The 11,992-nt window shown below is 51.7% G+C and overlaps 1 protein-coding gene across 1 annotated transcript; it reads left to right on the forward strand.

Moving 5' to 3' along the window:
* Nucleotides 1–1,149: 1,149 nt before the first annotated feature.
* Nucleotides 1,150–4,230, forward strand: LOC119386014 (solute carrier family 22 member 4). Its single transcript, XM_037653367.1, has 3 exons — nt 1,150–1,411; nt 1,648–2,315; nt 4,219–4,230. Exons 1-3 carry the CDS (start codon nt 1,150–1,152, stop codon nt 4,228–4,230), a joined length of 942 nt encoding a protein of 313 aa, XP_037509295.1.
* Nucleotides 4,231–11,992: the final 7,762 nt, after the last annotated feature.

The raw sequence follows: 11,992 nt of genomic DNA on the forward strand, positions 1-11,992 counted from the left end.
TGTGTCCGTAACACCCTCCGTGGGAGCGTCGACAATGGGTCACTGCAACAGGGACATATGTGATGCCATATTTCATTTTATAAACGAATCAAAGAGAACGCCATGCTACTATTACGTATTTTATTTTTACTCGCAAGAGATTAGTTAAAAGAAATTTAACCCTTTTATTATTATCGTTCTACAAAGAAACCAAAATCATCACTCTAATGTTTTAATTTGCTCACAAATCCTCTTTCTAGCACTTTCCTTTGTTTTCTCTTCTTTCTCGTTTCTTCGCAACTTTTATTGCCTCATAGTTGCGCGAGGAGTAGAAGACCGTAGAGTTACCGGCTTGCGCGGTGCTGAGGTTACTTTTCCATCTCGAAAAGGTTACTTTTACCTGGGACGGAGAAAGTACCCTCCGCCACACATAAAGTTAAGCAGACCACAGGCTCTGACACTCAAACTACTTCAGGTTGGGGCGTACCCCGCTCTACTGCACAATTTTTACCCGGAGATACAACCAACTAATGCATGTTCATGGTGCGCGCAAGGGCGTCCGCAGAACTTATTGCAGGGGGGTGCAAGGGAGGGGGGGGGGGGGTCCAGCACTGACAGCTTTCACTGCCATGAAATCACCGGCAAGATTATTCAATAGTGTGCAAAATGCGAAATTGGTTGGAAATAGAGAAGGCCGGCACCTGAGTGTGCTAATCAAGCTGTGTAGCTCATTGCTACCACATAGAAAAATATTATCCGAAATTCCAGGGAGGGGCAGCTGCCCCCCCTTGCACCCCCCTCCGGACGCCCATGGGTGCGCGAATATAGCCAACTTCGAACATATGCCCTGGCGGTGCTCCGCGTTACGCGGCGGCGAAGGCACCACGCCGCCCAAGTGCAAGGCTACTATTAGTAGCTCCGGACTCGAAGAACAGCTATGGGCAAGCCAATGGGCCCACGACACAGCAGAGAGACTTGGTCTTTCTGTTCCGACGTGTGAGCTGCCCGCTACGTGCTGGAATGCCTTCCGAAGAACCTTAATAAAGTTTTTCTATCCATCCATCCATCTACTGCCGCGCGATTCGTGGCCGATCCCCCTTAGTGGGTTGAGCCTTTCCGCCAGGACCAACCCAACCAATCATAGCAAACAGCTCACTTCCGCGACTTGCTATGCCTGAAACGGCAGCGGCAGTAGCGACAAGGTCCGTAGAGTCGCCGGGGCTGTGGGAGACACAGCTTCCGTACGGCGAAGGTGTCTTCCAGCTGCTGTATATATTAAGTGCAGCCATCGTCATTGGGAACTACTTGCTGCACAGCGAGATATTCCTGCTTACGGCTGGCGTCATGGACCACTGGTGCAGAAGGTCCGATTCCTTCGCGAACCTCAGCGTCGACCAGTGGAAGCAGTTGGCCATACCAGTGGACGAGAACGGCGAGTACGCCCCGCCACGGTGGTCTAGTGGTTATGGCGCTCGACTGCTGACCCGAAGGTCGCGGGATCGAATCCCGGCCGCGGCGGCTGCATTTTCGATGGAGGCGAAAATGTTTGAGGCCCGTGTACTTAGATTTAGGTACACGTTAAAGAACCCCAGGTGGTCGAAATTTCCGGAGCCCTCCACTACGGTGTCTCTCATAATCATATCGTGGTTTTGGGACGTTAAACCCCAGATATTATTATTAACGGCGAGTACAGCCACTGCACGATTCGCGAGCCGCCAGACGGAGGCACCGAGGCGCGGGTCGTTCGCTGCTCGTCGTGGGAGTACGACTACACCCAATACGGGGACAACATCGTCAGCGCTTGGAACTTGGTGTGCGACCGGCACTGGCTCATCGAATTTGTGAGGATCGTGTACGCGGCTGCTAGCGTGATCCCGTTAGTCGCAGCTGCTTCGTTCGTGGACAGCATCGGTCGCCGGACGGCGCTCTTCATCACCATTCCCGTGGTCCTCATGTCGGCCGTTGCAAGTGCCATGCCGAACGATTTGCAGTTCTTCATGATCGTGCGCGCCATCGTCTCCGCTTCGACAAGTGCTTTGGTGCCCCCTGCGCTTGCCTTGGTTTCCGATGTGTCAACGATGCAGAAGTTTCCGGCACACATAGTCGCGGTCTCGTTGCTGCCTTTTGTCCTAATGCCTCTTACGATGTTCGCCGCTTATCTAGCTAGGACGGGGTGGGTTGCCGTGCAGCTGATACTGATGATTCCGACGTGTCTGCTCCTGGTGCTCTACTACGCCGTCAGCGAATCTCCCATATGGCTTCTGGCGACCGGCCATGTGAAGGAAGCCGAGCGAGTCGCTTTGCGTGCAGCGAAGATGAACAACGTCTCGGCCGAGGTTTGCCAAGGACTTATGGCGCGACAGATAGCAGACCTCCGGACACGTGACTGGGAAGCAGCTGAAAGCAATGGTCTCTGCAGCGCTAAACTGAGGACCCGCACGGTCTTGATGAGTTGCATGTGGTTGGCGCTCTGCTTTAGTTACGACACGTTCGTCACGAAGGACGGCATTCCAATCGGAGACGTCGCGGCCACACTGAGCTATGTACTGTCAGCCGCTGCGTGCGTCGCCTGCTATACCGTTTGTCCCGCACTTCGGTATAAGGAACGCCGTGGTCAGCTCGGGGCTTGGCTTCGCCGTGACGTTGACCGCTCTCGCTGCAACGTACAACGGAGTGCAAGCACTGCGTGATACGCTGGTGGTCCTGATGCGGACGGCCGGCAGCGTGTGCTTCACGTTCTTCATAGCCACGAGCTTCAGATCGTACCCAGTTATGGCGCACTGCCGTGGAACCGCCGCTATGCTCTCCTCTGGCTGATTCGGGGACACACTGGGCCAGCTGAGCCCCATTTTATTAGGCGACAATACCACTGTTACGAAGCTGGCCATTTCAGCCACTTTGATGGCGTTATTTATTATCGGCGCCGAACGTCTCCCTTGCGACTTCAATAATCGGTTGCGACAACACTCGTCACACGTTAGCAGCTCCATACCCCCATCGCCCGAGGTCGTTGGACGGCGTGCCATGCGCGACACGCTGGTGCCTCTGCCGAAGAAGCCCGTTCAGCGCCGTCATACCAGGACGAAGGACAAATCGGGCCCGTTACTAAATCGCCCGTGTCGAGCCCATCAGAACAAACCGACAAGCGAATGATTGCTGGCATGTTTAGTTGACTGAGTTTGTCATTCAATAAATTTATTACGCCTGTGACCTAATGCTCAGTACCAGTTTTTCATTGTATTAAGGTCCAATACAATAGAATGGAGTAGAGTCGTACGGACGGTTGTGAGCTCGATAGAAAACATTGTTACACGGGAAGGCCTAGCGTAGCTTCTGAAGTGGTAGCCTATCTGTCTACTGCCGTGGTCTTGCAGCTGGATTTCGAGTGTGTCTTTGTCTTCGCGATTCACTTAGGAAGACGAATAATTTGTTTTCGCGAAACAGCCTACTTGATCACAAGAAGACAGTTGCGGTATTGAACGTTTTTCTTTGTATTCATCAATTCACACGGAAATCTGTATACAGGCCTGGGGAAAGTCACACAGGATGCTCTATTTCATAATAGCATATCCCTGTGTACTGGACATAAGAAAAAAAAATGGTTTAGAAGGAGCAAGCAATGCCATAATCTGAACTAAAACCACTTTTGCAGCTTCTCTAAAAGGCAAGCATTATATTTTTAATGTAGTTCCTCCCTCAGCAGCATTTTCAGAAGGGGGCGCCTCAGAGTATTGGAAGCGTCCACTAGGAAACTCACGCGCTTGGTGTGCTCAAGTATGCGAAATTGTTTTAGTATATATTTTCACGCAATTCTAATAATTTAAGTCACGCGAGCTAACTTATGTCCTCTTGAAACACTACTGTGAAAAGGTAGCCTCTGTAATCTGAAATTTGCTCGCAATGCGAGAATGTATTTATGTCCGGTACGCTGAACACTTTATATATGACGCAATTGGCGCGCATCATGCTAAACTTGGAGGGGAAAAAAAAAACTAGAAGCGAGCGTCACGTGACAGTCTCGAAGCCCAGCCATAAAAATGAAACAGGAGCATGATGAGAATTCAACCATAAGCCCGAGAAGGTGGAGGCTTCATAGCAAGCTGGCTTGTGGACGCCACTCTTTCCTAAGCTTTTTTTCCTCCATGGTGCCCAACACCGTGTGCGACATTTATGCATGTGAAAGCTTTTTCTTTCTTTTTCTCGTGTCAAAACAAACCGTTGTTGTGTTTTCTAATACAGACACGCTTCTGACAGGCCCAAAAGAAACATTCTCCAAGAAAGAAAGCAGTAGGTGTGTACCCAATGTTGTGGGGTAGCACGCGCAAGCCAGTGTGTTCAACGCGGCGCCTTGGTTCATGATATGTTTACACGCGCAGCGGCGAGAGGGGTTGCGTTGGACGGGGGCATTTTGCCACCCCCGCTACCCTTCGCGCACTACGCTCATTTTGCAGCCTAGACGCCCCGTTCTCTCCTTCCCCTTTCGTGGGGAGATTCCTCCGCTGCACCCGAGGGACGCGCCTCGCTTTCTCGGGGGCCTCGCGGATCTTCGGTCTTGGGAGGTTTGACTGACCACATCGGACCCAAGCCGTGAGCACCGTCGCCGCCATCAACCCCATTGCCGGAGCACTGTCTGTCTGTAGTGCTCCGGCCATGGAGTGCGAACTACCGCCCCGGACCGGAGTGCAAAAGCCACGCGAGGTGAGATGAACAGTTATCATTGCCTCGACGTGTGCTTGCTATTTGTTAACGGTTGTTTCACCCAGTAGTGCGGAACACTCCAGCCGTTGAGGTGTTCTGTTAACTTCATGTGCTACTCTATTCGTTGCAATTGGCATATATGTATCTGAGGTGAATAAATACCTTCAGTTGAAAGACTTGTCTCTCTCCCCACTGGCCTGAAACCATCCGCGGTCGCGACTCGATGCGAACCGCGGGATAGGGGTCACAGCTCTGACTGCTAGGGCTGCTACGTAGTACTAGCGAGAGTGACTGACACTCCGATAGCGCACGGATCGATCCAAACGAGGGACAGGTTCGCACACGCGGCTTGTTGTGTTCATGTTTCAAATAAGAACCCCTATAATTTGCAACAAATAAATTCCAGTGCCCCGTACACTGAACATGGTTCTCCCGTGGAAACTGTTTTACTTACCGTCTACTTTCATTTTTTTGCGTGCTTTTCAACAGCCTACTAACTAGAAAAGAATATAAAAAATCTGTAGTATCCTACAAAAAAACTCGGTATGGAAAGGGATATTGCGGTTCAAAAGCGAAATCAGCGAAGCGGCGTTCCCTTTCGTTAACGTATTTCCTGCGGCTATTTTTTTTATCAAATTAAAGAAAAGATGAAGGCTCCAACATGGGATTAGCCAACAGGAAACCAGGGGACTGCCCTGGCTGGCTCTAGGGACCCTAGGACTGCACAGGCTGCCTCCTCAAGATCTTAATAAAGTTCTTTGTCTGTCTGTCCGTCTTCGAGAGTACGTGCCACACTACACAGAAGTTTAAGCGCATTCGTCAAGTATAGTGCAGGCATCTGGAGGAACAAGCCAGACCATGAATTAGGCTGACATCTCGGGGGTAATAATAAAATATCATTATCTATCTATCTAGAAAAATATTTGTTGAGCGCCCGTTCACTCTTGTTTATAAAAGAATGGTCATGATAAAAACGTCACAGTTGCACCGCAAAGGCGAAGCAATGAATGCGATAGCAGCAAATTGAAATGTCACGCGAAGAATGGCAAGCAGCTCGAAACTTGCAGCGCGCTGCACAAGCACAAAGGACGCACGAAAAGAACACACACATGACAGCGCGAACTCACAACTGTCACAACTCGACACTTAAAGCGTGCTGCTCAAACACAAAGAAGGACGCACGAAGCTAACGCACAGGTAGAGTGTACTAGAACAAGGGAGTGCTCGGAACGGCCGCAGCACCAATGTAGAGAAAGTGAAGCCCAAACAGGGTCAATCCACCTGCGGCGCTGCGATCGGTAGTCTGCAATGTGTCGTCGTTTAAAAGTAGCGCGCGGCTCCTCCTATGTGGGGCAGGGGTAGAATACCCGCTTCCCACTCAAAAGGCCCGGGTTCGAATCGCAGCAGTAGATGGTGGGTTTTTATTCTTAGTGTCACCTTTTATAGCCGTGTTGGTTTTCCTTTGTTTCGTAAAACTAGCTTCTGTTGCTACGTGTTGCTACAATAGTAACGTAAAATGTGAAATCTCCTTTCGAGTCTCGTTTTCACGAATATCTCAGAGGCCATACTTTACGTTTTTCTTCAATCCCGGGCGGTGGCGCTGCAAATAACTGTGCTGACTGCCAAATTTCTTCTATTTTACTTCACATTTTGCGTTACCTTTTGAACCAACACGTAGCAACTGAAGCTAGTTTTTAAGAAACAAAGGAAAACCAATACAGCTATAAAAGGTGACACTAATAATAAGAACCCACCATCTACAGCTGCGATTCGAACCCGGGCCTTCTGAATGGGAAGCGGGCATTCAACCCCTGCACCACTTCGGTGGAGCCGCGCTCAACTCTTAAACGACGACACATTGCAGACTACCGATCGCAGCGCTGCAAGCGGATTGACCCTGTTTGGGCTTCACTTTTCGAGGCTCGTTCCGGGCACTCCCCTGTTCTAGTACGCTCTAGCACAGGCATACACAGGACGAGCGTGAACTAACAACTGTCACAGTTGTTACTTCGTTGTGTTTGAGCTGCACGCTCTTTTCGCAAACGCGGCCGCTGCAGAGAGCGAAGTGACCTTCGTGTGCTCTGTAAATTCAACGCAAACTTTGCAGTGAAAGCACAATACATGAAAACCGCCCCTATCACGAGATAAGCACGCGCGCACGGACGACCACGCCCTGTAGGGCAAGTACAGGTGGTAGAGGTAAGAGGCGCGCGCGCATCGCAACGAGCGGGGCGACGACTTTAAAGCGCTCCCTTCGCGCCATCCCGTTGGCAATAAAGCGAAGACGCTGAAGGCCTCCGAGCTCTGCGTACCGCGAGCGGGGTAAATGATGTATATGAGTAGCTCGCCGTTAGTATGCTGAAGGACGTTAAAGGGGCCCTGCAACACTTTTCGAGCATGCTCAAAAAGCGCTGCCGATCGGTAGTCGAGGCTCCCGAGAACACGCGAGCCAAATATTATAGCGATGCGCACGGCCTGGAATTTACAATAAATTCTCAAAGTCAGCTGAAAATCGCTCCCTCTTCTCTCGACAAATGATGTATTAGTCCGCAAAATATGACGCGATTGTCGGCAGTTCCACCATTGGCTGATGTTATAATCACGATAACACCCTCATTATTACTTTCGTTGTTAATTTTGAGTTCAATAAATAGATAATATGTATGTTTATATTCTGTTATCGCGTTAAAAACACCGAACAAACATTACTATTAGCACTTCCGGTCTCACCGACAGCTCGTCTGCTCGTAGTTGCGTGGTTCCGTTTTCTTCGCCATGCGCAGTGCCGAAAACGTGAATATTTCTGTGCTTTTGACCATCGCCGGTTGCCGTTGAGAGTGGCAGCCGTTCGAGTGTTGCCTCGTCAGCTGGGAACTGCATCGTCGGCACGTTCTCACGACCGACCGAGGCAGCCGTGCAGCATGTCTCCGATAACAATGCTGGCGTCCGGTAATGGCGGCGCTTCGGGGTCGTCTGCCAGTGCCGTCTTACGAGACGGTGTATCGGAGTATGGGCCGAAACCGATCTCAGCTGTCATTCGTTCCAAACGAGCGCGCAGGTTTGCTTCCATGGTTGGCAGAGCGATGAAAACACTACGGCGTTCGAGGTGCGCACCCAACATTACCAAACCGACGCGCAGTTTTCAAGCACGCGCGATACACATCGGCTCCGCTCGACGAGAACGACGCAAGCCGACCGGAAGTGGCGGCACAGACCACGTGGTTGCGCCCAGACGTCAGAGAGAAAAAAAATGAAGAAAAAATTTCCGCCGGCGCTCTTGGGCGGAGCCTCGCTCGTCTGCGCTCCCTCCCTCGAGTCGCTGCCTAGCTCTCCGCGCGCTCGCGGCGTTGAGTTGAGGGAGAAAGCTGCGGAACGTGATCTCTATAATTTGGTAACACCACTTAGACTTGACGGATTCGAAAAATTTTTGCGGCATATGATTCGTGAAGAGTCATACGTCAATAATGAGACTATTCCAATATAACTAAGAAAGGTGTTGCAGGGCCCCTTTAAACGCCGCGCGTGCTGCGGAGCGAGAGGTCGCAGGTTCTAATCCCCGTTCGCGCGCTTCAGGACAAAAATTTGTATGAATTATTTTTCCTTGTGGCTTATATATATATTGTAATGACGAGAGAAATAGACATAACGCCTGTTCGCTAGGCCGGCTGTTCTATTCTCTGTCTTCGTCTTCCTCGGCTTCACCAGCCGAGCATGCACCCGTGCCTGAAGGCCGCTCTGTCCTTACACTCGGCCACACTGCGAGCATGGAGTGCTCCTAAAAGATGGCCTTTCTGTGGCGGTGGTCGTTTCTTGGAGGTCCTGGCCCCTGAACCACCATCGATAGCACTAATGCTTCTGGCGGGCGGCATTGGCTGCTGCGCGGAGGCCGGTCACGGCCACGCTGCGACTTGCTTTGGAAGTCAGGCGATGATGGTTCTGGTGGACGCCATTGGCTATGTCGTGATGGTCGTCGCACGCTTACCATAAGGTTACGTCGTCGCTGTTCCGTGCTTCGCTCTAACGCATGCTTGTGCATGTCAGCGGACTGAGAAGGCACATACTTCTCCAAGGAAGCATGCTTGCGAGTTTGGTCATGCTGCGAGACCTGGCCTTCATGGTTTGGCGCTGTAGCTTCTGCGCGGCCGCCACCGCACTCCCCTGTTCCGTAGCTGCAAGGAACAAAGATGCTCTCTAGGTGTTCCCTACCGCGGCCATCCGACCGATGAGCGTCGGGTCCCCCGTAGGCACAGACCGCCTTGTGGTGATCCGTACGGCATTCGTGTTTTACACTGGCGGTCAGAATGAACTGCCCGTCGTCGTCAGTAGAGTCGCACGCCAGGCGGCCGGAAGGGTCGATGCTGGCTCCATCTTCCGGCGGCGCATCGATAACCGCGGCCATGCTGCGGCTTGCAGATCCCGACAAAACAGGCAAATGCTCGATAAATGTGTCCTCGGCAGCCATGGATTTCTTGAGCGAAGCCCTCGCGACACACTCAGCCGATGACTGCCATGAAGTCAGCAGATGTGCCTGCGGCTGGTCACTGAGGATGCTCTCGCTGCTGGACATCCGTGGCTGCGGTCTTTTAACTTGGATATTTGGGGCCGCGAAAGTGTTCGGAGTGAAGCAGCGGAGCTTTACTTGACCGCCATCTATAATGAGCTGAACGTCACCAGACAGCAGGTAGTCAGCTCCCAAAACTATGTCCGCGTGCAAGTCCTCGAGGACGGGAACGGTGGCAATGAACTTGCTCCCGGCTTCCGTTTGTATCTGCAAATCCAGCGCACCGACTGGTAATGCGCTCCCGCCGAGGCCGCGCAGGGGTGCCTCGGACCAAGGCTGGAGGGCAACTGGGGCGTGGCGTCGATGCAGTGTAGTACGTGGAGCTCCCGTTTGGACAACAGCTGTAAGCTCACCGATTCCGTCCACACGGACCTGTACCGTGGGAAGCGGCTGTGTTGTGTATTGGGTGGCGCGACGTAGTGCATGTGGTGGTGCCACATTGTCGCAGTTTTCATGGCAAATCCGTCCGAAAACAGCGATGAGCCTTGCACTCCATTGAAGCCAGGAGTGCTGCTTGACGCCTTCATATTTGTGCCATGCCTCGGCACCACCACGAAGGCGGTCTATAGCCACCAGCCATTTTTGGTTGTCTTGCCAGGCATTGCGAGAGCCGACAGAATTGATGGCCTCAATCCACAGGGCAGCGTCATCCTGGAAGCCCCGGAACTCCGGCACTGCCCAAACAGCTGATGAAGCGGTAGATGAGAATACGGAGTTGGTCGACGCTAGGACGTCGAGCTGCTTCGACAGTTGCGTGAGCGCTTGCAATACCTCCGCGACTCTGTCGGGTGAGGCGCCTGATGAGCAGGAAATCACGTCCGCGGAGTATGCGGCGGTCGCAGTACTCACGCTGGCGAGATCCACGGCCAAGGGAGCGTGAACGGTGTCTCTTGGCGGCTCAGATGTTGGTAGAGTCTCTGCTACTCGATCCACGTCTTTGGAAGCGTGAATTGCCTTCCTAGAACAGAGCTCGTGCGCCGTGAGGTCGCGAACCAGTAGCGAGGCGTCTGTAAACTGAAGTAAAGCCGCCGAGGAGGCCTGGACGCCGTCCCCAGACGGTGCTTTCAGAGCCGGCAGGTTTACCGGTAGCGGGGAGGCATGGACGCCGTCCCGCAACTGCGCTTGGTGCGGCGGCAGGTAGGCAGGTTCCATGACCGAGGAAGCGCGGACGGCTTTCCTTGGATGGCCGGCCCGGAACGCCGAAGAAGCACGAGCACAAGTGGTGTCTGGCTTAAGACTTCGTTTTTGACGACTCCGCCATTGTAATGACGAGAGAAATAGACACAACGCCTGTTCGCTAGGTCGGCTGTTCTATTCTCTGTCTTCGTCTTCCTCGGCTTCACCAGCCGAGCATGCACCCGTGCCTGAAGGCCGCTCTGTCCTTACACTATATATATATATATATATATATATATATATATATATATATATATATATATATATATATATATATATATATATATATACTTGTTGTGGCGAAGTCTTGGTACTGTGTAATGGGTTGCGCTTTCTAGTTGCTTCGTGGGTCGTCCTCTTCGGCTCGTTCCTGAAAGAACGCCGCTCGCGCACAGAATCCGTGCTTTTGCTATAGTGCCTAGACTTTTGCCTTGACTGTCGCCACTGCGTATTGCCGCTGAGTGTCGTCAAATGAACATCTCAACAATATATATATATATATATATATATATATATATATATATATATATATATATATATATATATATATAGGACATGACGGCGACGCCAAAAGCCAGTCGAGAGTGTCCATATAATTGCTATCGCAATAAAAAGTTACAGTAACATTCCATTCCGCGAACGCGGGCGACGCGCAAGCGGATTGGTGCTTTCCCCTTGTGCATTGGCCGTATAGCGACTCCACGTTAACCAGAATGGCCTTTACACACTCCGCGATGGCGATTTGACAAATGGGGCATTTACGTTTTTGCGTAAAAGGGGTTGACCCGCTACCCCTTGAACCCTGATGGGGAAATCAAATGATCGGTGTCATTAAGTGCAGTATACCCCGAGAACTATACGGATGACTCGTGCCCTGCATGCGGGGTGAAGTCCACACTAGCACACATGCTCTGGGGGTGCGTTAAATCAAGCCCCAATTCCTCCTTAGACAGCAGGGAGGTGGCCATCCGCGGCCCGCTCCTGGCCGACCAGCTTTGGGCTGTCCATCAGGCCCGCGAGGCCCGCGAAGCGGCCGATAGGCTTGGCCTGCTGGTCTGGCTGGTCCCGACGTGGGAGTCACCCGCTGCGCTCCGGGGCGCGAACCGTAGGGCCTCAATAAAGTTGTTTCAATCAATCAATCAATCAATCAATCAATCAATCAATCAATCAATCAATCAATCAATCAATCAATCAATCAATCAATCAATCAATCAATCAATCGAGTGAGGTGCGTTCGTGTTTTCTTGTGCAACGAGGCACCATTGCAGTTAATGTAATTATAGTACGCGAATCTTTTTTTCGCATGCCCGCGCTGTTGTTCTTGGCTCATAAGCACCTCTTCTGAGCTTTCTTCGTCTTTCTCCTTCTCTGCTTGGCCTCTACGTGACGCTGCTTGTACAGGCACACTATAAAGTCCACCTTAAGACACACTCCAGACTACGATTTGTCAAATGGGCATTTACGCTGTAAGCGCCGTAAACGTAAAACGTACGCGGCGAGTAGTTTACGTTCCGTAAAAGCAAGCCTGCGATTTTAAAGGCGCGCGCATGCGCAGTCTGATGACGCGAGTTGCAACAG

The sequence above is a fragment of the Rhipicephalus sanguineus genome, chromosome 3 (assembly GCF_013339695.2).
Source record: "Rhipicephalus sanguineus isolate Rsan-2018 chromosome 3, BIME_Rsan_1.4, whole genome shotgun sequence".
NCBI lineage: Eukaryota > Metazoa > Arthropoda > Arachnida > Ixodida > Ixodidae > Rhipicephalus > Rhipicephalus sanguineus.